The following is a 27,884-nucleotide window of genomic DNA, read 5'->3' on the forward strand; positions in this document are numbered from 1 at the left end:
CACATTTGGTATCGCCACGTTTAGAAATACCCGATCTATCAAAATATAAAATCAATCAATCTAAATGGTAAATAACATAGCAAAAAATTCCAAACGACAAAATTACGTTTTTTTGGTTGAGGCAAATTTTGCGCAAAATGCAATTACAGGCAATTAAAACATAGGATCTGCGGAAAAATGGTACCATTAAAAATGTCAGCTTGAAACACAAAACATAAGCCTTCACTGAGCCCCAGAAAATAGAAAAAGTAGTTCAGCTCACCCTTCCTAAAGTCCAGATCAGGATCGGTGTGGTGCACGGAGCTGCCCTTGCCTCAGGCAGAACACAGTCAAGCAAAATAGAGTATGATCTCCAGCACTTCAAAGAAGGTTAAAAATATTTCTTGAAGTTCTATTAAAAAAGATCCATCGATTACAGGACCGGGCAACGGCCACCAAAGTGACATTCCCCAGGTATATACCGCTTGAGACCGAGTACCCCACAACCCTGGGCGACACATGAGCACCCACATAGTCCTCTATATACAATATAATCCCTCACACAGCGCCATACAGTATGCTCCCTCACATAGTGCCCAATATACAGAATGAGTTCTCATATAGCCCCTCTTTATATAGTATGATCCCTCAGATAGCCTCCCTATATTCAGTGTAAACCCTCACATAACCTCTATATACAGTATGAGCCCACAGATAGCTTTTATATACAGTATGAGACCTCACATAGCCCCTATATACAGTATGAGCCTTCAAATTGCCCCTAAATACAGTATATGCCCTCACATAGTGTCGCGGGCGGAGGAGGGGACGCTGCGCTCTCCCACTGCTCGGGTCCGGCCGCTGCTGCGACTGTTCGGTGGTAGCTCGAGCGCTGGGCCGGATCCCGGGGACTCGAGCGGCGTTCCTCGCCCGTGAGTGAAAAGGGAGATTGTTTGGATGGTGGGGGATTTGGTGATTGTCCGTGACGCCACCCACGGTTGTGGTGATATTGGTGACACCACCGCTGCTCTAGACGGGGATCCCGGGAGCGGTGACAGGGAGCAGCTTTGTTGTTAGTTCTCCCGTCCGTGGGTAGGAGGTTGGTTGTCCCGGGTCCCGGTGATGGGGTAGGAGTGGATGGCAGGTGGGTTACAGGGCCTGGTGAGGTGCAGGGTCGCGGGGGCAGCGCTGTGCCACACGGCACGGTGGTACTCACTCAGCCAATGATGAGGACACAGTTCTCGGTAACACTCACGGCTGGATGGACGGGTCCCACAGACGGCTGCGGTGTTGTTTCTCCCGGCAGGTTGATGGTGACTGCCTTTCCCTGCACCTATGTACGGCAAACGGTTCCAATGGGTTCCCACCGGTAACCCGCTCCCCAGCTTGGATATGGGCTGGAGGAGCCCCTTTTGCCCGCAGGCTCTGGCCCTGGGAACGGTAGCCTTGGCGGTGGCTGTGTTTCCCTCTCACGGTTGGACTGTTGCCTTCTGTCGGGACTTGGCTGCTGGGAAACCCAGGGGGTTCCCTTCGCTGACGGATTTGGCAAATTCATGGCGACTCCTAGCCTTGCCGGGGTCCGTAAGCCCCTGCCAGATGGTGCTGACTTCTCTTTGTGTACCGGTCCGGTACCGCCGGGCCACCGCCCGTCCATGGTCCTTACGGTAAACTCCGATAGGCCACTCCTGCAGACGGTCACCACCGTCTGCCAACCTTGCTGTACCGCCCGGGCCACACACCTGGACGCTGTCAGTTAGTTGCTTCACTACCACTTTCCTCCCTTCCACTTTCACCTCCAAAACTAAACTGTCTGCTTTTCCCGCCTCCAGGACTGTGAACTCCTCGGTGGGCGGGACCAACCGCCTGGCCCACCCCCCTGGTGTGAACATCAGCCCCTGGAGGAAGGCAACAAGGGTTTGTGTCTGACTTCGGTGTGCCTGACCGGGAGTGTGGGGTGTGGTGGTGTTGTTCTCTGTGGCCCCTGGCTTGTCCAGGGCGCCACATTCCCCCTTAGTAAAATGCAGACCGTCCGCGGGCTGCCCGTCCACCACCGGTTTTATTTTCACAACTGAAAAGATAAAACGGTAAAACAGAATACATTTAAAAAAACATCTTCCCACATCGGGAGGTACTCTTACTTAAAACGTTGCGTAATGGTTACGGCTTCCGCTCTCTCCCACCCAAGCAACCTGGCCCTGATGCTGCGCCTAAGCAAACAGGCAGCACCCCTTGACTCCAGTCCAGCACAAGTTGCCCGAGCGGGTTCTGTCCTTTTCAGGGGACCCACGTCCATTTGGAACCCCTGAAACCCCCAGAGGATCGCCACCGGTTCCGGTGGTGGCTGGACCCCAGCCTGCTCCACTGCGGGCCCTTCCTCCAATCTGCCTCTCCGGAGGCGGTAACGGTGAAAGCCACAACAACATTTTTATTTACATGCCACAAGTTTGTGGTTGCCCTGCTAGTTCTCGGGCCTGTTCGTAGTAGTTTCTACGCATAATTTGAAAAAGGGGGTCCCAATGGGGACCAGTTGTCGGCAACGACCATTTCTAATCATGTTTGTCAATCAGGTGAATCTTTGGTTAATCATTTACTTATCATTCTTTTAAACGGTACTCTGGTGGTCCCAACGGGGGGACAACTTTTAGGCGGAGGACCGCCGACTTCACTGCTCACTCTCATCATCCTCCACCGGCCCTGGGTGGAAAAACACAGGCACCAGCCCCTCCAGCGTATAGCAGGCGCGACGAGGAAGGGCCGCCCGGTATCCGTTATTTCCGCTCCGGGGAATGTAAGTGGTCTCCATGCCATCCAGGGCGATGACTCCTTCATCCTCCTCTGAAACAGGCTCTGTGTCAGGTCCGGAGTCACTGTCGTCCCTACGCCAGGTGGGTTGCTGCCAGCTGCCGCAGTCTCCGGGCTCGCCACTCTTCCAGCTACTGTTACGAGGGGATGTACACCAGACGGACCAGCATCAGCGGGGTGCACGGGCGGGGAAGACGGGGGCAACATGGGGGCCAGGGGTAGACCGGGTCCCTAAGCCGCAGTGGCCGGTCCCTCAGGGACACAGGGGCGTGGGTCACTCACCAGCTCCTCCATCATTGCTTCCATTCCGTACACCCGGGCGACCGCAGCTACCTCCTCCACCTCCGCGGTCCACTGCTCCATTAGCCTACATATCTGCCTCCGGTAGTGTCGGCAGATCCCTGCCGTTCGGGCCCTCAGCCATGCCGCTGTTCCGGGCACCGGCTCGGTAGCCTCCGCATAGCTGGGTGGAGCGGACATTCTTTGCAGGGGTTAGCGGATCGTGGGGTCCCGGCGTCCCTGCTTCCACAGCCGCGGCTACATGCGGCCAGACGCCATCAGTCCCCCTTAGTCTCTTTCCGGCTCCTCCTCTACAGGGGCGGGGTTTTGGCCTTCGCGCCTCTACTACTCGAGGAGACGCTCGAGCGGGAATTCTTCGCGCCCAAGATGGCGGCTTCACAAATTTTTCGGCCGGACACCTCCGGCGGTCACACAAGACGCACTTCCACCAGTTGGTAGAACGGTAGGATCCTGTTCGTGACACCAAGTTGTTGCGGGCGGAGGAGGGGACGCTGCGCTCTCCCACTGCTCGGGTCCGGCCGCTGCTGCGGCTGCTCGGTGGTGGCTCGAGCGGTGGGCCGGATCCCGGGGACTCGAGCGGCATTCCTCGCCCGTGAGTGAAAAGGGAGATTGTTTGGATGGTGGGGGATTTGGTGATTGTCCGTGACGCCACCCACGGTTGTGGTAATATTGGTGACACCACCGCTGCTCTAGACGGGGATCCCGGGAGCGGTGACAATGAGCAGCTTTGTTGTTAGTTCTCCCCTCCGTGGGTAGGGGGTTGGTTGTCCCGGGGCCCGGTGATGGGGTAGGAGTGGATGGCAGGCGGGTTACAGGGCCTGGTGAGGTGCAGGGTCACAGGGGCAGCGCTGTGCCGCACGGCACGGTGGTACTCACTCAGCCAATGATGAGGACACAGTTCTCGGTAAAACACACAGCTGGATGGACGGGTCCCACAGACGGCTGCGGTGTTGTTTCTCCCAGCAGGTTGATGGTGACTGCCTTTCCCTGCACCTATGTACGGTAAACAGTTCCAATGGGTTCCCACCGGTAACCCGCTCCCCGCTCCCGGAGGCTGTCAGTTAGTTGCTCCACTACCACTTTCCTCCCTTCCACTTTCACCTCCAAAACTAAACTGTCTGCTTTTCCCGCCTCCAGGACTGTGAACTCCTCGGTGGGCGGGACCAACCGCCTGGCCCACCCCCCTGGTGTGAACATCAGCCCCTGGAGGAAGGCAACAAGGGTTTGTGTCTGACTTCGGTGTGCCTGACCGGGAGTGTGGGGTGTGGTGGTGTTGTTCTCTGTGGCCCCTGGCTTGTCCAGGGCGCCACAATAGCACACAATATACAGTATGAGCCCTCATGTAGACTTTCTATAAACATTAAGAGCAAGAACAAAGCCACCCTAGATACAGTATGAGCCCTCACATAGTCCCACTATATAAAGTATGAGCCCTCACATAGCCCCCTAAATACAGTATGAGCCCTCACATAGCATCTCTATATACAGTGTGAGCCCCCACATAGCTCCCTATATACAGTATAAGCATTCCTATAGTTCCTATATATAGTATGAAGCATCACATAGCCCCCTTATTTACAGTGTGTGCACCCACATAGTCCCCTATATACAGTATGAGACCCCTCACATAGCCCCCAATATACAGAATGAGACCTCACATAGCCCACCAGTATATCGTATGAACCCTCACATAGCCTCCCTATGAGCCCTTACATATCCCCTATATATAGTTTGAGGCCACACATAGCCCCTGTATACAGTATGAGCCAATACTTAGCCCCCAATAACATTATGAGCCCTCACATAGCTCTTATATACAGTATGAACCCTCACATTATGCCTATATACAGTATGAGGCCACACATAGACTTATATACAGCATGAGCACTCACACACTCACATAGATTTCCCATATACATTATGAGCCCCAACACAGCCACCCTAGATAAAGTATGAACCCCACATAGCCCCCTATATATAAAGAATGAACCCTCAAATAACCTCCTATATACAGACCGCACGTAGCCCTTCTAAATAGAGTGAGCCCCCAAATAGCCCCTATATACAGTATGAACCATCACATAGCCCCTATATACAGTATGAACCATCACATAGCCCCTATATACAGTATGAACCATCACATAGCCCCTATATACAGTATGAACCATCACATAGCCCCTATATACAATATGAGCCATCACATAGCCCATATATACAGTATGAACCATCACATAGCCCCTATATACAGTATGAACCATCACATAGCCCCTATATACAGTATGAACCATCACATAGCCCCTATATACAGTATGAACCATCACATAGCCCCTATAGACTGTATGAGCCATCACATAGCCCATATATACAGTATGAACCATCACATAGCCCATATATACAGTATGAACCATCACATAGCCTATATATACAGTATGAACCATCACATAGCCCCTATATACAGTATGAACCATCACATAGCCCCTATAGACAGTATGAGCCATCACATAGCCCATATATACAGTATGAACCGTCACATAGCCCCTATATACAGTATGAACCATCACATAGCCCCTATATACAGTATGAACCATCACATAGCCCCTATATACAGTATGAGCCATCACATAGCCCCTATATACAATATGAACCATCACATAGCCCCTATATACAGTATGAACCATCACATAGCCCCTATATACAGTATGAACCATCACATAGCCCCTATATACAGTATGAACCATCACATAGCCCCTATATACAGTATGAACCATCACATAGCCCCTATATACAGTATGAACCATCACATAGCCCCTATATACAGTATGAGCCATCACATAGCCCCTATATACAGTATGAACCATCACATAGCCCCTATATACAGTATGAACCATCACATAGCCCCTATATACAATATGAGCCATCACATAGCCCATATATACAGTATGAACCATCACATAGCCCCTATATACAGTATGAACCATCACATAGCCCCTATATACAGTATGAACCATCACATAGCCCCTATATACAGTATGAACCATCACATAGCCCCTATAGACTGTATGAGCCATCACATAGCCCATATATACAGTATGAACCATCACATAGCCCATATATACAGTATGAACCATCACATAGCCTATATATACAGTATGAACCATCACATAGCCCCTATATACAGTATGAACCATCACATAGCCCCTATAGACAGTATGAGCCATCACATAGCCCATATATACAGTATGAACCGTCACATAGCCCCTATATACAGTATGAACCATCACATAGCCCCTATATACAGTATGAACCATCACATAGCCCCTATATACAGTATGAGCCATCACATAGCCCCTATATACAGTATGAACCATCACATAGCCCCTATATACAGTATGAACCATCACATAGCCCCTATATACAGTATGAACCATCACATAGCCCCTATATACAGTATGAACCATCACATAGCCCCTATATACAGTATGAACCATCACATAGCCCCTATATACAATATGAGCCATCACATAGCCCCTATATACAGTATGAACCATCACATAGCCCCTATATACAATATGAGCCATCACATAGCCCATATATACAGTATGAACCATCACATAGCCCCTATATACAGTATGAACCATCACATAGCCCCTATATACAGTATGAACCATCACATAGCCCCTATATACAGTATGAACCATCACATAGCCCCTATAGACTGTATGAGCCATCACATAGCCCATATATACAGTATGAACCATCACATAGCCCATATATACAGTATGAACCATCACATAGCCCCTATATACAGTATGAACCATCACATAAGCCCCTATAGACAGTATGAGCCATCACATAGCCCATATATACAGTATGAACCGTCACATAGCCCCTATATACAGTATGAACCGTCACATAGCCCCTATATACAGTATGAACCATCACATAGCCCCTATATACAGTATGAGCCATCACATAGCCCCTATATACAGTATGAACCATCACATAGCCCCTATATACAGTATGAACCATCACATAGCCCCTATATACAGTATGAACCATCACATAGCCCCTATATACAGTATGAACCATCACATAGCCCCTATATACAGTATGAACCATCACATAGCCCCTATATACAGTATGAACCATCACATAGCCCCTATATACAGTATGAACCATCACATAGCCCCTATATACAGTATGAGCCATCACATAGCCCCTATATACAGTATGAACCATCACATAGTTCCTATATACAGTATGAATCATCACATAGCCCCTATATACAGTATGAACCATCAAATAGCCCCTATATACAGTATGAACCATCACATAGCCCCTATATACAGTATGAACCATCACATACGGTAGTAAGCCCCTATATACAGTATGAACCATCACATAGCCCCTATATACAGTATGAACCATCACATAGCCCATATATACAGTATGAACCATCACATAGCCCCTATATACAGTATGAACCATCACATAGCCCCTATATACAGTATGAACCATCACATAGCCCCTATATACAGTATGAGCCATCACATAGCCCCTATATACAGTATGAACCATCACATAGCCCCTATATACAGTATGAACCATCACATAGCCCCTATATACAGTATGAACCATCACATAGCCCCTATATACAGTATGAGCCATCACATAGCCCCTATATACAGTATGAACCATCACATAGCCCCTATATACAGTATGAACCATCACATAGCCCCTATATACAGTATGAACCATCACATAGCCCCTATATACAGTATGAACCATCACATAGCCCCTATATACAGTATGAACCATCACATAGCCCCTATATACAGTATGAACCATCACATAGCCCCTATATACAGTATGAACCATCACATAGCCCCTATATACAGTATGAACCATCACATAGCCCATATATACAGTATGAACCATCACATAGCCCCTATATACAGTATGAACCATCACATAGCCCCTATATACAGTATGAACCATCACATAGCCCATATATACAGTATGAACCATCACATAGCCCCTATATACCGGCACACATCCCGTAAACATGTTAAAAAAAACCCTCTCAAGCTGCTAAGGGTCCCTATATTGTTTTTGCACAGGGGTCTTTTTATCTCTGTCCGAGCAATCTGGCCATTGGGTTCTCCAGACCCCCGGACCCCGGGTGGTAGCCCAGATTGCCCTCATTATAACACGTCTATGATTATATCTTATATTTGTGTTTCTTATGTTATTTTTCCAATGATTTTTTGTTAATACTTTTGCCTGTCACCTGTGCTTGATGAAAAGCATGCTAATCTGTGCATCTGCAGTATGACCTCGGGGGCCAAGGTCATTTAACCCTTTCAGTAACGGAGCCCACTGATGCCCATATTTGTGCCACTTTTATCGTTTTTGTGGCTGTTTTTACGCGTATATTCAGATCTGGCCTCATCACCGCAGTGCATTTTATTATTGTGATTTTTCTGTTTGTTATTAAGCCTGTAAAATCTAGAAAGACAGTTTTGAGAATGAGAAACTGCTGAGTAAGAAGCCAACTTCAGCACTGTCAGGGCCCATGGGTTAGACATAGACAGCATGTCTGAGCTCAGGTTCCCTCCCTGCCTGTGGGGAGGGCCTATCTGCAGCTGCACGTCCCTGCTGCACGGACTTGTACAGGCTGTAGGCGGACCTAGCAGGAGCCCATACACTCTAGGATACTGTGACACAGAACAACAATGATCACATGATCACACATCCACGTGACCCGTCTGCCAGCAGCGGCTCCCTCAGGGCGGCGGTGTCATTCCTCCATTATATCTGTGATGATGGTGCATCCGTAGTCAGCAATGCCAAGGTCAGCGATCCCTGCCCGTCCTGTCCTGTGTGTGCAGACTGGAAGGAAGGCTGCAATGTGAGCTGCTGTACACAATGTACCTGTATTATCTGTCCTGTGGGGTGAGGTCATGTATATAATGTGGTATGTATACATTATATATGTATTATGTTATACGTCACCGGGGAGTGAGGGCTGTATACATTATATATATTATATGTCACCGGGGAGTGAAGGCCGTATACATTATATATGTATTATATTATACATCACCAGGGAGTGAGGGCTGTATACATTATATATGTATTATATTATACATCACCAGGGAGTGAGGGCTGTATACATTATATATGTATTATATTATACATCACCAGGGAGTGAGGGCTGTATACATTATATATGTATTATATTATACGTCACCGGGGAGTGATGGCTGTATACATTATATATGTATTATATTATACATCACCAGGGAGTGAGGGCTGTATACATTATATATGTATTATATTATACGTCACCGGGGAGTGAGGGCTGTATACATTATGTATTATGTTATACGTCACCGGGGAGTGAAAGCTGTATATATTATATATGTATTATATTATACGTCATCGGAGAGTGAGGACTGTATACATTATATATGTATTATATCAGAGGTCCCCAACTCCAGTCCTCAAGGCCCACCAACAGTGCAGGTTTTTGGGATTTCCTTAGTATTGCACAGGTGTTAATGTAATTACCTGCCCAGGTGCTGGTTCCAACAGCAGTGCAATGCTAAGGAAATCCTGAAAACATGCACTGTTTGTGGGCCTTGGGGACTGGAGTTGGGGAACCCTGTATTATATTATACGTCACCGGGGAGTGAGGGCTGTATACATTATATATGTATTATGTTATACGTCACCGGGGAGTGAGGGCTGTATACATTATATATATTATATTATACGTCACCGGGGAGTGAGGGCCGTATACATTATATATGTATTATATTATACGTCACCGGGGAGTGAAGGCCATATACATTATATATGTATTATATTATACGTCACCGGGGAGTGAGGGCTGTATACATTATATATATTAAATTATACGTCACCGGGGAGTGAGGGCCGTATACATTATATATGTATTATATTATACGTCACCGGGGAGTGAGGGCCGTATACATTATATATGTATTATGTTATACGTCACCGGGGAGTGAGGGCTGTATACATTATATATATTATATTATACGTCACCGGGGAGTGAGGGCCGTATACATTATATATGTATTATATTATACGTCACCGGGGAGTGAAGGCCATATACATTATATATGTATTATATTATACGTCACCGGGGAGTGAGGGCTGTATACATTATATATATTAAATTATACGTCACCGGGGAGTGAGGGCCGTATACATTATATATGTATTATATTATACGTCACCGGGGAGTGAGGGCTGTATACATTATATATGTATTCTATTATACGTCACCGGGGAGTGAGGGCTGTATACATTATATATGTATTATGTTATACGTCACCGTGGAGGGAGGGCTGTATATATTATATTATATGTCACCGGGGAGTGAGGACTGTTCATATATTCAGATGCATCTCAATAAATTAGAATATAATCAAAAAGTTATTTATTTTAGTAATTCAATACAAAAAGTGAAACACATATTATATAGAGTCATTACACACAGAGTGATCTATTTCACGTGTTTGTTTCTGTTAATGTTGATGATTATGGCTTACAGCCAATGAAAACCCAAAAGTCATTATCTCAGAAAATTAGAATATTATATAAGACCAACTGAAAAAATTATTTTAAACGCAGAAATGTTGGCGCCTACTGAAAAGTCTGTACAGTAAATGCCTCAATACTTGGTCGTAGCTTCTTTTGCATGAATTACTGCATCAATGCGGCGTGGCATGGAGGCGATCAGCCTGTGGCACTGCTCAGGTGTTATGGAAGCCCAGGTTGCTTTGATTTCAGTCTTCAGCTTGTCTGCATTGTTGGGTCTGGTGTCTCTCTTCTTCCGCTTGACAATACTCCATAGATTATCTATGGAGTTTAGGTCAGGTGAGTTTGCTGGCCAATCAAGCCCAGTGATACTGTGGTTAGTAAATCAGGTATTGGTACTTTTGGCAGTGTGGACAGGTGCCAAGTCCTGATAGAAAGTTAAATTTCCATCTCCAAAAAGCTTGTCGGCAGAGGGAAGCATGAAGTGCTGTAAAATTTCCTTTTAGACGGCTGCACTGACTTTGGTCTTGATAAAACACAGTGGAGCTACACCAGCAGATGACATGGCTCCCCAAACCATCACTGATTGTGGAAACTTCACACTAGACCTCAAGCAGCTTGGATTGTGGCCTCTCCACTCTTCCTCCAGACTCTGGGACCGCGATTTCCAAATGAAATGCAAACTTTCATCTGAAAACAACACCTTGGACCACTGAGAACAGTCCAGTTCTTTTTCTCTTTGGCCCAGGTAAGACACTTCGGGCATTGTCTATTGGTCATGAGTGGCCTAACACAAGGAATGCGACAGTTGTAGCCCATGTCCTGGATACGTCTGTGTGTGGTGGCTCTTGAAGCACTGACTTCAGCAGCAGTCCACTCCTTGTGAATCTCCCCCAAATTTTTGAATGTCCTTTTCTTAACAATCCTATCAAGGCTGCGGTTATTGTGGTTGCTTGTGCACCTTTTTCTACCACACTTTTTCCTTCCAGTCAACTTTCCATTAATATGTTTGTATACAGCACTGTGAACAGACAGGTTCTTTAGCAATGACCTTTTGTGGCTTACCCTCCTTATGGAGTGTGTCAATGACTGCCTTCTGGACATCTGTCAAGTCAGCAGTCTTCCCCATTATTGTATATCCTACAGAACCAGACTAAGGGACCATTTTAAAAACTTAGGAAGTTTTGCAGGTGTTCTGTGGTAATTATCCAACTTTTCTGAGATAATGACTTTTTCATTGGCTGTAAGCCATAATCATCAACATTAACAGAAATAAACACTTGAAATAGATTCCTCAGTGTGTAATGACTCTATATAATATATGTGTTTCCCTTTTTGTATTGAATTACTGAAATAAATTAACTTTTTGATATTTTGATTCATTGAGATGCACTTGTATGTATTAAATTATAGTTCACCAGGAAGTGAGGACTGTATACATTATATACAATACAGACCAAAAGTTGGACACACCTTTTCATTCAAAGAGTTTTTATTGACCTGGTCTCTAATCTGAGCTGCTGTTAACCTGCGATTTCTGATGCTGGTGACTCGGATAAACTTATCCTCCGCAGCAGAGGTGACTCTTGGTCTTCCTTTCCTGGGGCGGTCCTCATGTGAGCCAGTTTCTTTGTAGTGTTTGATGGTTTTTGCCACTGCACTTGGGGACACTTTCAAAGTTTTCCCAATTTTTCGGACTAACTGACCTTCAATTCTTAAAGTAATGATGGCCACTCGTTTTCTTTACATAGCTGCTTTTTTCTTGCCATAATCCAAATTCTAACAGTCTATTCAGTATGACTATCAGTTGTATATCCACCACACTTCTGCACAACACAACTGATGGTCCCAACTCCATTTATAAGGCAAGAAATCCCACTTATTAGACCTGACAGGGCACACCTGTGAAGTGAAAACCATTTCCGGTGACTACCTCTAGAAGCTCACCAAGAGAATGCCAAGAGTGTGCAAAGCAGTAATCAAAGCAAAAGGTGACTACTTTGAAGAACCTACAATATAAGACATATTTTCAGTTGTTTCACACTTTTTTGTTAAGTATTTCATTCCACATGTGTTACTTCATAGTTTTGATACCTTCAATGTGAATCTACAATTTTCAGAGTCATGAAAATAAAGAAAGGTCTTTGAATGAGAAGGTGTGTCCAAACGTTTGGTCTGCACTATATATATATATATATATATATATATGTATTATATTGCAGGTTACACCGTTATTTAGAAAAAAGCCAGATTAACTTATCTTGCAAATATGCCGATGGTGCTCACTACTCCTCACATAAAAAGTTAGAAATACTGTGTAGGTGCTTCATCTGTGGGGTCATTTTGTTCCCCAAATAAGCAGCAGTGATTACTTTGGGTACACCGGTTTTGTTTTTATCGCTTACATTATAAGATGTGTATAGATGAGAAACTGTTCAATATCGAAAGACTGAAACTTATACATTGTAGATGTTTGTTCTTTATCTTAGGTTCTCATAAGGATGATCTTGGCAAAATCTCTCATTGATGTGTAGGACGTCTTCATTTTCAACAGCAATGAGTGGAAAGTCTTTACTACTCAAAGTCATACTATTGGGGGACGGCGGCGTTGGGAAAAGCTCCATTATGAATCGATATGTAACAAACAAGTTTGACTCTCAAGCATTTCACACCATCGGAGTTGAGTTTCTTAACCGGGACCTTGAAGTTGATGGCAGGTTCGTCACTCTGCAGATTTGGGACACTGCTGGACAAGAACGCTTTAAGAGTCTTCGCACTCCCTTTTACAGGGGAGCCGATTGCTGTCTACTTACATTTAGCGTGGACGACAGACAGAGTTTTCATAATCTGAGTGGCTGGAGAAAGGAATTCATATTTTATGCAGATGTGAAAGAACCTGGGCATTTTCCTTTCGTTGTTTTAGGCAACAAAGTTGACAAGAATAACAGAGAAGTTAGTACAGCGGAGGCACAAGTCTGGTGCAGTGAAAACGGAGGATACCCATATCTAGAAACAAGTGCCAAGGATGACACAAATGTCGCATGTGCATTTGAAGAAGCAGTAAGACAGGTCCTAGCCATGGAGGAACACATGGACCATACGGTGTTTGGTCATACTGTAGATCTTCATAACGGTGATCGCTCAAAGTCAATGTGCTGCTGAAGGAGAAGTATTGCAGTCAGTGAGCCTGAAGAAGACACCAAGAAACTACTATTCAGAAGTTAGCGCACTGTTTCCAAAATAACAGCAATGGTTTTTCGAAGTAGTGGTGTTTTAAGAAGTGCGAATTGGCATTGGATCTATTGATGCCACAAAGGACAGGATGGATATTCTTATTGTAGGGTTTCCAAAAGTATGGTAGTATGCATCGCAATCTAAATCACTGGGCTGAGCGCATTATATATTAATGTTTCCCTTGCAGTAAGTGGCATAGATAGTCAAATAGACTATAACTTACTGGTATTTCTTGTAGCTAATGGCACTTAGGTACCTATAGATAATTATTTAATGTGCAGCGTAAAGGGGAAAGGTGTTTTTTGAGAATAAGAAAACTGTTGCAAAATATTAAATGCTCCATCATAAATATACTTGGAATTCTGCTAAAATTGCTCCCATCTGGCCTTCATCACTTTGTGCTCCCCATGGATTTGGATCCTGAGGTGTTGTTAAAGGGGTTGTCCAGGACTTGAACCTGTCAGCAGATTTGGGACCTATAAGCTGCGGCCACCACCAGTGGACTCTTATATACAACATATTAGAATGCTGTATATAAGAGCCCAGGCCGCTGTGTAGAACATAAAAATGACTTTATAATACTTACCTAAACGGTCGCTGCAGTGGAGTTGGGTCATATTGGTGTCTCTGTTCTTCGGTGCTGGCGTCTCCTCTTTCGGCACGTCACACTCACTCACCGGTCCCGCGCAGGCGCACTACAATACTTTGATCTGGCTTGCTCAGGTCAAATCAAAGTGCACCTGTGCAGGACCTCAATGCCGGCGAGTGTGTATGACGTAGGACATGTCATGGTCATGCACCCCGGCTTCAGAAGAAGGACGACAAAGATGGCTAAAAAAGGAGGCGCCAGCATGTTAGATTGCTGTATATAAGAGCCCACTGGCGGTGGCCGCAGCTTATAGGCCCCAAATTTGGTGACAGGTTCCCTTTAAGTATTGATGACATATCCAGAATATTTCCTCCTTTAGGGCAGATTTTTTTTATGCATTAGGGTTGTACCTAGACCCATTCTTTTTGTCCTCTCCCATCCGTCGGTTGAACTTGATGGATGTGTTTCTTTTTTAATAAGCTAGCTATGACTGCACGGTGGCTCAGTGGTTAGCCCTGGGGTCCTGCGTTCAAATCCCACCAAGGACAACATCAGCAAGGAGTTTGTATGTCCTCCCCATGTTCATGTGGGTTTACTATGGGTACTCCGGTTTCCCCCCACACACCAAAGACATACTGATAGGGACTTTATATTGTGAGCCCCAAGGGGGACAGAGTTGAATTAATGGCGCAATATAAGTGAATAAGTATGTATTATTATGTAATATCAGATTATTAGCGGTGTAGCTCCACTGATCAGCCGTTATTTTCAGCAATGTTTGGAGCAGAACACTGCAGCGCCCCAGGTTTTGTATTGGTGGCGCCAAGTACTGCAATTTATCTCAAATACAGCCACTATGCAGTGTATGGAGCTACTGTGCCCCGCTTCATACAACGCTTACAGCCGACTGCCATAGAATTTATCAGCCTATTGGTGTAGGTGCCTTGTGTTGAACGATCTAATATTGACTTTTTATCCTATGGACATGTAAGTTTTCAACAAACTGGTTAATTACTTTTTTTTATTGACTGTAATAATGAACAAATACATTTTGTGTAGAATCAAATTCTACTCAAGTTTGACATAAATCTGCATTCTCCAGAATAAGGTTTCCTTTTTGCATAATGACGGCTGCTGTCCGACATTCTTCTGAATCATAGTGGGCCATCTAATGGTTACAAAAAGTGTTGCACTCACCGCTCACCCCTCCATTACTCATCACCAGCCGTCTGGTCTTCGTCTTTTTTTTCCTCACTGCTGGTAATGGAAGATTCGCTCTTTTCCATTGTGCCTGAGTTCCGAATGTCATGGTGGCTGAAAGGATTCCGCACATGTGAACGGAACGTCACAGCGCCCATTGAGACTGACTCTGTGAACCTCCCTCTCGCTTGCGCAGAACAATCCCAGGTGCCATCATAACCGGAGGCCCGGCACAGTGCGATAGGATATTCCAATGTGAGAAGCGGGAGATCAGAAGATGCAGAGATGACCTGACAGGCGACGGTGAGGAGTGGTGGGGCTGGAGAAGTGAGTTTTGGGTGAGTATAACAATTTAGGCCTTGGATCTAGAGTGAGCTCGGACTATAATAACAAACATTACATTAGCTGAGAATAACCTGTCTGCTTATTGAATTCCCGGAGAGAAGACTTGCAGACAAACAGATTTGAATTTTGCCCGATTGCAGTAGGCAATCATTGTAAGCCAAATATGGAATTGTCCATACTGACTTAAGCAGGCTTTACACGCTACGATATTTCTAGCAATTGCTAGCGATATCGTACGCAAAAGCACCCGCCCCGTCGTGCATGCGATATCGTGTGATCGCTGCCACAGCGAACATTATCATTACGGCAGAGTCACACGCACTTACCTGGTCGGCGGCGTCGCTGTGACTGCCGAACAATCCCTCCCTCAAGGGGAAGGTGCATTAGGCGTCATCGCTACGTCACTAAGCGGCCGGCCAATCAAAGCGGAGGGGTGGAGATGAGCGGGACGAACATCCCGCCCACCTTCTTCCTTCCTCGTTGCGGGTGGGACGCAGGTAAGGTGAGGTTCCTCGCTCCTGCGGTGTCACACACAGCGATGTGTGCTGCCGCAGTAACGAGGAACAACATCTATAAACAACCATTAACAATTTTTGGTTTTAGGACGACCTCTCCATGGTGAACGATTTTCACCACTTTGGAGGACGTTTAAGGTCGCTGGTAAGTGTTACACGCTGGATACCGTTAATGACGCCGGATGTGCGTCACTAACAACGTGACCCCGACGATAAAACATTAACGATATCGTAGCGTGTAAAGCCCCCTTTAGACCCTGTTTACCCTGCATTTATGGAGTGTGTTTCCCATCAAAGCATACACTAAAATGACAGAAATGAGTACAAATGGATGTGCTTTTTTTCCAGTGGCGTCCATCCTTTTAGGCAGACACAAAAATGTAGTAGGCTACGTACTGGTGACTTTCAGAAAAATAAAGAACAAACTGAGTCCATTTGACCTCCGCATGTATCATTACTGTGACTGTCACAGTTTGTATTAAAAGTAAAAAAATGAAATCTTTCAAGTTTCAAATGTACATAGGGTCGGGATCTGATTGTTGTGGCTATCTTTTGTATTGAAGTGTCCAATCAGCCCATGCAAGGGTCATTGTGAAGAGAGGGGGCAGGGTGAGCTGTGACATCGCCTTTTGTAATTGGTGGATCCAGAGTTTTTAGCTGTGTAGAGATGTTACCTGTTACTGTAATCCTGCCCCTCATAACAGAAAATATAAAAAAGCCACATGACCATTCAAAAATTACATTACTAAAAATAGAAAACAATTACCGTATTTTTCGGATTATAAGACGCACTTTTCTTCCCAAAATTTTGGGAAGAAAAGGAGGGCTGCGTCTTATAAGCCGAATGTAGCTTACCAGGGGGTGGTGGAGAATGGTCACAGGAGGCAGGGGCAATGCTGTGGCCAGTGGTGAGACGGGCCATGTCGGCGGGCTTCAAATAATGGTGCCCAGAGTCGGCACGTACGCAGATTGAGCTCTCAGCTCAAGATCTCATCTGCACACGTGCCCATTGATCTCCCAGCAGCGGACTTAAGGAAAATGGCGCCCGGAGGTGGTACGTGCGCAGATGAGATCTCAGCTTCTCATTGAGCCGATAGCCGCAATCTGTGCACACCCTGACTATGTTCGCCATTTCTTTGAAGCCCACACCATCGACAGTTTCTGGATGTTCCTGCCTCACAGCGCCCGCAGCGAACATCTGGGACACCCACCGCATCGCCCTACTCCACCACCACCCCTGCCTCATTCTCTCTCCTTGGTAAGATCCAACCGGATTATAAGACAAACCCCATCTTTTTTTTTACCTTGTTTTCTACTCTAAATTTGGGGTACGTTTTATAATCCGGTGCATCTTATAAACTAAAAAATACGTCACCTTTCTCAAGTGGTGCAGGACCCAAAAAGAGGGAAGGCCCTTCTAGACCTAATTTTAACCAAAAAGGCAGGCAGAACATTGACTATACAAATTGCGAGTTACTTAGTTGAAGGGAAGCTATCAGCAGGTTTTTGTTATGTAATCTAATAGCTGACAGAATCACTGTTTTCACTGCTGAAGTTCTTACAGAGCTCAGAATGTTGAGCTCTGTGTAACCCGTCCATACCACTGATTAGCAGCTTTCTGTCTACATTGTATATTGACAGAAAGCTGATACTCAGTGCTGGGGGCTTGGTTGTACTAGGAGGTACCAGGCTTCTTGTCATTTAATGATACTCTCCTGATGATAAAATACTGATTGTATTGAAACAGCAAAACACAGCACAGTAATAATACATTGCTGGATTCAGGGTCTTTGTCCCTAAATCATGTTGCTCTCAGATTAAATAGCAAAACCTGGTGGCAGATTCCCTTAAATATTGATCACAAAATAATAATTTTTTGCGTATCCTGTAATATGATGTATAGTACAGTGGCTACAAGGACACTACGCTTCAGTTAGGCAAATTTCCAATAGCTATGTGATGATTTTAGTGACATAAAAGGGGACAATGTCATTGAAAATAAAAGTACACAAGGGTAATGGGACACTTTTTATAAGCAAACTGAATAAGACCTATTTACACTATAGATCTTAAGGGACTAAACAAGCTATATATAGGAGGAACACAATATGGCATAAAGGACAAAAAAAAAGCGTAGAGAATTAAAGCAAGAGGGTAGTGAGGGATTAAATAATTATAGTGAGAAAAAGCAATGGTACACACTCGGACTGGGTCACAGTTAACAGCGGGTACCACAGGGATCAGTATTGGGCCCTCTTCTTTTTAACATATTTATTAATGATCTTGTAGAGGGTATTCAGAGTAGAATATCAATATTTGCAGGTGATGCTAAACTTTGCAATATAATCAACAGAGGAGGATAACTTAACATTATAAAGGGATTTATGTACAGTACATTGAAGGCTTAGGTTATATTCACACGGTGTGTTTTTGCTTAATGCTTTTTTTTGGCAGCAAAACCTAATTTCTTGGCAGAAAAAATCTGCATTTTTGCTGCTTTTTTGCTCTGTTTTTTCGTGTATATGTTTAGATAAACTTAGTTTAATTCACCACAAAAGCACCAAAAAATGCAGAAAAAAAGACAGCTATGCGTTATGGCTGGATGGCAAACTCAACTTTACTGACCGGTGTCAGGCAGCTGCTGCCAAGGCTAATAAAATAATGGGATGTCTTAGAAGAGGCATAGATGCTCATGAGAAGAGCATAGTTTTACCCCTATATAAGTCACTAGTGCGACCACACTTAGAACACTGTGTACAATTTTGGGCTCCAATATATAAGAATACGTTGAACTAGTCTGTTTGCCATATGTGGAGTCGGGAAGGAATTTTTCTCTTAATATGAAGCAATTGGTATCTGCTCTGGTGTTTTTACCTTCCTCTGATCATTATTTTAGGGTAGAAATTAAACTATATGGATAAAAAAAAACGTGAAACAAAAACTTGATTTAAACAATAGGTTATGTTTTAATGACAGCTTCCAATTAAGTATATAAAACTGTGGAAAGAACAGCACAAATAGGGTCTTATCCAATATAAGGAGAAAGGTGCAGAAAGTAAATCCGCTCACCTTGTATGGTTGTGTGACACAGAACCAGTATGAAAGCAAATATCATCTGCCGCAAGGACCACGAGCTCTAAGGCTGAAGAAACAGATAGGAACTTGGCAAACATGGCTCAATCTGTGCTGCTAATATGCCAAGCAGCACATACACTATCTTTCATTCCTCTGCTAAAGCCGAATCTGTCCTCAGACCCATCTGAACCCATCGGGCCAGCCACAACAAATAGATATAAAGGATATATTAAAAGAAGATGGATTGGACCATCATCTCATTTACAGCTGGGCAGATTGAGCCATGTTTGCCAAGTTCCTATTTGTTTCTTCGGCTTCCAATTAAGGCCTCCTTCACATGTCTGTGATTCCGGTACGTATCACGTCCATTTTCATACGTACCGGAGACACGGACATATGCAGACCCATTAAAATCAATGTTTTCTCACAGATGTGTATCAGTGTGCCGCACACGCATGTCCGTGTGTTCTGCACAGAGACAAGTCCATTTTTCTCCGGCAGCACTGATGTCACAAGGACCACACACTGATGTGATCCTTGTGATATCAGTGTGACACATACCGGAGAAAACACGTGTTTTTGAAATAAAATTATTTTCTATATTCACCTGTCTCCAGCGTTGTTGTTTTTGACTCTGCTGTCACTTGCTTCCAGGCCTGTTCACTAAGCTCATGCATATTCGCTGCACTGCGGACCCGGAAGGAGCAGTGCCGGAGACAGCAGCGCCGGGGACAGGTGACTAAAAAGTTCCTACTCTCCGTGTGCTATCATGGATAGCACACGGTGAACAATAGTGTGCCAAAATCACAGCACACGAATGGCCATACACACCTTCAACACGGTCCATGCAAAACGTCAGTGCTTTTCACGGACGTGTGAAGGGGGCCTAAAAGGTTTTTTTTTTTTGAGAATACGAAATCTCTTTCAGTATCTATTATAAATGCTTTATGCAGGTTATCTGAGATTCTTTGAAGGGACCCTTTCTCTTCGAGAATCTCTTTACCTGCTGATATAAGGATAATCTGCAGGTCAATAGTTTTTACTGGAAGGCTACAGGAAAGGAATGAAGCTTTATTGGCTATCTAATATATAAAGCTGTGTGTATGTATGTATATATGTACGGTATGTCTGCTAAAGTAATCCGCACCGTCGCATTTACAATCACGAAATTTTGCACAGATACCCCATGTGACTCAGGGAATGTTATAGACTATGTTTTGATTGGAAAATGTAACCCCGCCCTTTACACTTACTCTCCAAAAAACCTGCCTCCATTAAAGTCAATGGAGCTGGGAGCTATTAGGTTATTAATAGCAGCTGTGATTGCTATAGGAACAAAATAAATTGTTAGTATAAGAAGCTTATGTGTGAGGTAATAAGATGTCGGTGGGGAGACAGAAAGGGAGACAGACAGAGGACAGAGTAAAAGGCAGACAGGGAAAGAGACAGACATAGGGAAAGAGACAGACAGACAGAGAAAGAGACAGGGAGAGACAGTCAAAGAGACAGACGGAAAGAGACAGCGAAAGAGACAGATAGGGAAAGGGACAAAAACATGAAAAGAGACAGACTGGGAACGAGACAGACCTGGAAAGAGACAGACCTTGAATGAGACAGGCAGGGAAAGAGACTGACAGACAGAGATAGAGACAAGACAAACACAGAGTTAGAGACAGACAGACACAGAGAGACAGACGGACACAGAGAGACTGATGCAGAGACAGATGGAGAGATAGACACAGACAGACATGGATAGAGACAGACACACATGGACAGACAGACACAAAGAGACAGACACAGACAGAGACAAACTGACAGATACTGGGAGAGAGACAGAGAGACAGTTACTATCTCAGACAACGCCCGGGTACTACACCTAGTACAGTATATTTGTAGCCCATCAACTGCTGTACCCTTTTGTTTGTGTTTCGGGTAGTTATAGCAGTTAGCACCTGTTCACACGTTTTATTTGGTTCTGCACTATATATTGAAGATATAGACCACCTCCTATTCTGACTGTGCTCTTCGCCCATCAGCCACAGCGTGGTTTTAATTAGTGCCAGATCCTATTTGCCCATATTGTAGACTTTTAGTCCAGGGGAGGCAGGACATTAGTATAGGGTCACATCAAAAGAGGTCACCTTGTCGCAGTTGATGGGCACAAAGAAATCGGCCAAGTTTTATGCAGAGAACCTTCATTTTTCTGAGCATATTTTATATAGAATTGGTGCAGTTGAAAGTTCTTATATTCTGTATTTGCATATGTGTTGGCGCTTACAGAATGCTGCGTTACCCTTTTGTTTGTGTCACTTCATAGTTAGGCCACTGTAATAAATTTGCTTTAAAAACTGCCTGCTCTGTATACCTATGTGTAGACCAGGGTGTCAGTCCAAGTGCAGGTGAGTGACAATTTACCAACAGATTAACCTTTACATCTATCTGCCATGAAATAGCATTTCTCGAGGTGATAGGTCACTTCCAACTCTACCATTCTATGGATAAATAATGAACTGAATAAAGGTGGAACAATTTCTGCGCTGCTGTAGGAATGATACAAATCCAAAAGTACTGAAGTATAGGTGGTTTTATTCTACGTGTTTCGAAGTGTGTCCTCATGTCTTCATCAGGAAATCCACCCATTCTATGGATAAACATAGCTGGGATGATTTGGAAAAACTACTCGCAAGGGGTTGGACCTGATGGTCTTTGAGGTCCCTTCCAACTCTTATCATGCTATGATTCTGTGATTCTTTAAGATCAGGTTCACAAGCTCAATCACAACTTATTTGTATGTTTATTTTCATGTCTACAAAAACTCAGTCGCTGTCTACCTTCACCGTATTACAATTTCAGTAGAAACAAACCTTGGGCAAAGTGTTGATGGTTTCATCTTTCTACCTTTTGTACGTAACTAAAAAAAAAAGTAAAAATGATGTAATAAATAAAAATTATTAAAGAAGTGAAAAAAAAATAGAAAAGGTTTATAAACTGTACATCAGCTAACAATAAATTAATAAACTTATATGATAATCTCTATGAATATAAAAACCTGTACATTAAATTGTATATGCACATGATCAGTAAATGGCATAAATGGTGAATACTAAACTGGTTGTCTTATTTAAATTAAACACAGACAAATACGCTCTCCAAAACGATTAAATAAAACAATGAAGGCAATTTATGAAGACTTTTGGACTCTAGACTTGATCCAGAATCTGCTCGAGTAAAATGTGCCACATGCATTTAGAACATTTAGAGGTTGCACCTCTCAAGGAATTTGGCTCTTAAAGTTCGATTTGCAGAATATAAACATGCAAGTATTCCTGAGCCTTTAATTGCCCAGATAAAAATAACACTCTGAGATCTCATATTGCTGTATTGTATCTCTTCTGAGCTCTTTAAAGAGAATCTGTCAGCAGGTTTTTGCCACATACAAGTGCATCTCAATAAATTAGAATATCATCAAAAAGTTAATTTATTTCAGTAATTCAGTACAAAAAGGGAAACATGTAATATATAGAGTCATTACACACAGGGATCTATTCCTATATATTATATAGAATCATTACACACAGAGTGATCTATTCCTATACACTGTGTGCAGAATTATTAGGCAAATGGGTATTTTGATCACATGATACTTTTTATGCATGTTGTCCTACTCCAAGCTGTATAGGCTTGAGAGCCAACTGCCAATTAAGTAAATCAGGTGATGTGCATCTCTGTAATGAGGGGTGTGGTGTAATGACATCAACACCCTATATAAAGTGTGCTTAATTATTAGGCAACTTCCTTTCCTTTGGCAAAATGGGTCAGAAGAGAGATTTGACGGGCTCTGAAAAGTCCAAAATTGTGAGATGTCTTGCAGAGGGATGCAGCAGTCTTGAAATTGCCAAACTTTTGAAGCGTGATTACCGAACAATCAAGCGTTTCATGGCAAATAGCCAACAGGGTCGCAAGAAGCGTGTTGGGCAAAAAAGGTGCAAAATAGCTGCCCATGAATTGAGGAAAATCAAGCGTGAAGCTGCCAAGATGCCATTTGCCACCAGTTTGGCCATATTTCAGAGCTGCAACGTTACTGGAGTATCAAAAAGCACAAGGTGTGCCATACTCAGGGACATTGCCAAGGTAAGGAAGGCTGAAAAACGACCACCTTTGATCAAGAAACATAGGATAAAACGTCAAAACTGGGCCAAGAAATATCTTAAGACTGATTTTTCAAAGGTTTTATGGACTGATGAAATGAGAGTGACTCTTGATGTACCAGATGGATGGGCCTGAGGCTGGATCAGTAAAGGGCAGAGAGCGCCACTCCAACTCAGATGCCAGCAAGGTGGAGGTGGGGACTGGTATGGGCTGGTATCATCAAAGATGAACTTGTGGGACCTTTTCGGGTTGAGGATGGAGTGAAGCTCCTCTCCCAGACCTACTACCAGTTTCTGGAAGACAACTTCTTCAAGCAGTGGTACAGGAAGAAGTCGGTATCGTTCAAGAAAAACATGATTTTCATGCAGGACAATGCTCCATCACATGCATCCAACTACTCCTCAGCATGACTGGCCAGTACAGGTCTAAAAGATGAAAAAATAATGACATGGCCGCCTTGTTCACCTGATCAGAACCCCATAGAGAACCTGTGGTCCCTCATAAAATGGGAGATCTACAGGGAGGGAAAACGGTACACCTCTCGGGAACAGTGTCTGGAGGCTGTGGTGGCTGCTGCACGCAATGTTGATCATAAACAGATCAAGCAACTGACAGAATCTATGGATGGTAGGCTGCTGAGTGTCATCATAAAGAAAGGTGGCTATATTGGTCACTACATTTTTGGGTTTTGTTTTTGCATGTCAGAAATGTTTATTTCTAAATTCTGTGCAGTTAATTGGTTTACCTGGTGAAAATAAACAAGTGAGATGGGAATATATTTGGTTTTTATTAAGTTGCCTAATAATTCTGCACAGTAATAGTTACCTGCACAAACAGATATCCTCCTAAGATAGCCAAATCTAAAAAAAAACACTCCAACTTCCAAAAATATTAAGCTTTAATATTTGTGAGTCTTTTGGGTTGATTGAGAACATAGTTGTTGATCAATAATAAAAAAATCCTCTAAAATACAACTTGCCTAATAATTCTGCACACAGTGTATATTATATAGAGTCATTACACATAGAGGGATCTATTTCACGTGTTTATTTCTGTTAATGTTGATGATTATGGCTTACAGCCAATGAAAACCCAAAAGTCATTATCTCGGAAAATTAGAATATTATACAGTGCCTACAAGTAGTATTCAACCCCCTGCAGATTTAGCAGGTTTGATAAGATGCAAATAAGTTAGAGCCTGCAAACTTCAAACAAGAGCAGGATTTATTAACAGATGCATAAATCTTACAAACCAACAAGTTATGTTGCTCAGTTAAATTTTAATGAATTTTCAACATAAAAGTGTGGGTCAATTATTATTCAACCCCTAGGTTTAATATTTTGTGGAATAACCCTTGTTTGCAATTACAGCTAATAATCGTCCTGATCAGGCCGGCACAGGTCTCTGGAGTTACCTTGGCCCACTCCTCCATGCAGATCTTCTCCAAGTTATCTAGGTTCTTTGGGTGTCTCATGTGGACTTTAATCTTGAGCTCCTTCCACAAGTTTTCAATTGGGTTAAGGTCAGGAGACTGACTAGGCCACTGCAACACCTTGATTTTTTCCCTCTTGAACCAGGCCTTGGTTTTCTTGGCTGTGTGCTTTGGGTCGTTGTCTTGTTGGAAGATGAAATGACGACCCATCTTAAGATCCTTGATGGAGGAGTGGAGGTTCTTGGCCAAAATCTCCAGGTAGGCCGTGCTACCCATCTTCCCATGGATGTGGACCAGATGGCCAGGCCCCTTGGCTGAGAAACAGCCCCACAGCATGATGCTGCCACCACCATGCTTGACTGTAGGGATGGTATTCTTGGGGTCGTATGCAGTGCCATCCAGTCTCCAAACGTCACGTGTGTGGTTGGCACCAAAGATCTCGATCTTGGTCTCATCAGACCAGAGAACCTTGAACCAGTCTGTCTCAGAGTCCTCCAAGTGATCATGAGCAAACTGTAGACGAGCCTTGATATGACGCTTTGAAAGTAAAGGTACCTTACGGGCTCGTCTGGAACGGAGACCATTGCGGTGGAGTACGTTACTTATGGTATTGACTGAAACCAATGTCCCCACTGCCATGAGATCTTCCCGGAGCTCCTTCCTTGTTGTCCTTGGGTTAGCCTTGACTCTTCGGACAAGCCTGGCCTCGGCACGGGTGGAATCTTTCAAAGGCTGTCCAGGCCGTGGAAGGCTAACAGTAGTTCCATAAGCCTTCCACTTCCGGATGATGCTCCCAACAGTGGAGACAGGTAGGCCCAACTCATTGGAAAGGGTTTTGTACCCCTTGCCAGCCTTGTGACCCTCCACGATCTTGTCTCTGATTGCCTTGGAATGTTCCTTTGTCTTTCCCATGTTGACCAAGTATGAGTGCTGTTCACAAGTTTGGGGAGGGTCTTAATTAGTCAGAAAAGGCTGGAAAAAGAGATAATTAATCCAAATATGTGTAGCTCATTGTTCTTTGTGCCTGAAATACTTCTTAATACTTTAGGGGAACCAAACAGAATTCTTGTGGTTTGAGGGGTTGAATAATAAATGACCCTCTGAATAAACTTTTCACAATTTAAAAAAAAAAATAATAAAAAAACAAATAACATTATTTTTTGCTGCAGTGCATTTCACACATCCAGGCTGATCTACAGTCCAAATGTCACAATGTCAAGTTAATTCCGAATGTATAAACCTGCTAAATCTGCAGGGGGTTGAATACTACTTGTAGGCACTGTATAAGACCAACTGAAAAAATGATTTGAAATTCAGAAATGGCACTGCTGAGGTGTTATGAACCCCAGCCTTCAGTTCGTCTACATTGTTGGGTTTGGTGTCTCATCTTCCTCTTGACAATACTCCATAGATTGTCAATGGGGTTTAGGTCAAGCGAGTTTACTGAAAAATCGAGCACAGTTCCTCAAACTATCATTGATTGTGGAAACTTCACACTAGACCTCACACAGCTTGGATTGTGGCCTCTCCACTCTTCCTCCAGACTCTGGGACTGCGATTTCCAAATGAAATGCAAAATTTTCTTTAATTTGAAAATAACACCTTGGACCACTAAACAATAGTCCAGTTCTTTTTTTTTTTCCTTTTCCCAGGTAAGACGCTTCTGGAGTTGTCTATTAACAATCCTATCAAGGCTGCCGTTATCCCGGTTGCTTGTGCATTTTTTTCTACCACACTTTTCCCTTCCACTCAACTTTCCATTAATATGCTTGGATACAGCACTCTGAGAACAGTCAGCTTCTTTAGCAATGACCTTTTGTGGCTTCCCCTCCTTGTGGAGTGTGTCAATGACTGCCTTCTTGACATCTGTCAAGTCAGCAGTCTTCCCCATGATTATGTAGCCTACTAAACAAGACTAACGGACCATTTTAAATGCTTTTGAAGCCTTTGCAGGTGTTTTGTGGAAATTATTCAAATTTTTTGAGACAACGGCTTTTGGGTTTTCATTGGCTGTAAGCCATAATCATCAACATTAACAGAAATAAACACTTGAAATAGATCCCTCTGTGTGTAATGACTCTATATAATATATAGGAATAGATCCCTCTGTATATAATGACTATATAATATATGCGTTTCCCTTTTTGTATTGAATTACTGAAATAAATTACATTTTTGATGATATTCTAATTTATTGAGATGCACTTGTAATCTGAAAGCAGGATAACATAGGGGCAGAGATCCTGATTCCAACAGTGTGTCGCTTACTTTGTAGGTTTGATAAAATCACTATTTAATCAGCAGTAGATTATCATTAATGGACTACTTGGCGTGCTGCCAGGTAGTCCAGCATATTCATGAGCTCTGTATAACTGCTAGATCTGCAGCAGAGAAAACATTGATTTTATCAAATTGACAGCAAACAGGTCAGTAAGTGATGTAGCATCCCTGAGGCCATCAGGGAGCTACAAGGTACTGCATCCCCACCGGGATGCAGGGCCTACCCCCTAACTACCCAGAAGACCAGTGCCGGTCACACACAAACACTCCAGGTAATCCCTGTTTTTCCCCAACAATTTCCCCATAGAATGGTACAGGCTAGGGTTGGACCAATCGATGGCCGCCTAGAGGTGGAGCCAGTCCAGTCCACTAGACAACCAGGTGGGAGGGGCAGACAGTGGAGTCAGTGAG

General features: G+C 43.8%; 1 protein-coding gene across 2 annotated transcripts; it reads left to right on the forward strand.

Annotated features, from left to right (window-relative positions):
• The first annotated feature begins 8,805 nt into the window (after positions 1-8,805).
• Positions 8,806-22,737, forward strand: LOC142251346 (ras-related protein Rab-9B). Of its 2 annotated transcripts, none has more exons than XM_075324047.1 (2): positions 8,806-9,058; positions 13,143-22,737. In XM_075324047.1, exon 2 carries the CDS (start codon positions 13,180-13,182, stop codon positions 13,813-13,815), a length of 636 nt encoding a protein of 211 aa, XP_075180162.1. In that variant the 5' UTR covers positions 8,806-9,058; positions 13,143-13,179; the 3' UTR covers positions 13,816-22,737. The 2 variants fall into 2 exon arrangements, with proteins under 2 accessions (XP_075180162.1, XP_075180163.1); XM_075324048.1 differs by having other exon boundaries at positions 8,806-8,992.
• The last annotated feature ends 5,147 nt before the right edge of the window (positions 22,738-27,884 follow it).

The sequence above is a fragment of the Anomaloglossus baeobatrachus genome, chromosome 9 (assembly GCF_048569485.1).
Source record: "Anomaloglossus baeobatrachus isolate aAnoBae1 chromosome 9, aAnoBae1.hap1, whole genome shotgun sequence".
NCBI classification, from domain to species: Eukaryota; Metazoa; Chordata; class Amphibia; order Anura; family Aromobatidae; genus Anomaloglossus; species Anomaloglossus baeobatrachus.

Bases quoted from the DNA above. Each gene is read 5' to 3' on its own strand.
- LOC142251346 (XM_075324047.1), top strand. From the start codon at position 13,180: ATGTGTAGGACGTCTTCATTTTCAACAGCAATGAGTGGAAAGTCTTTA.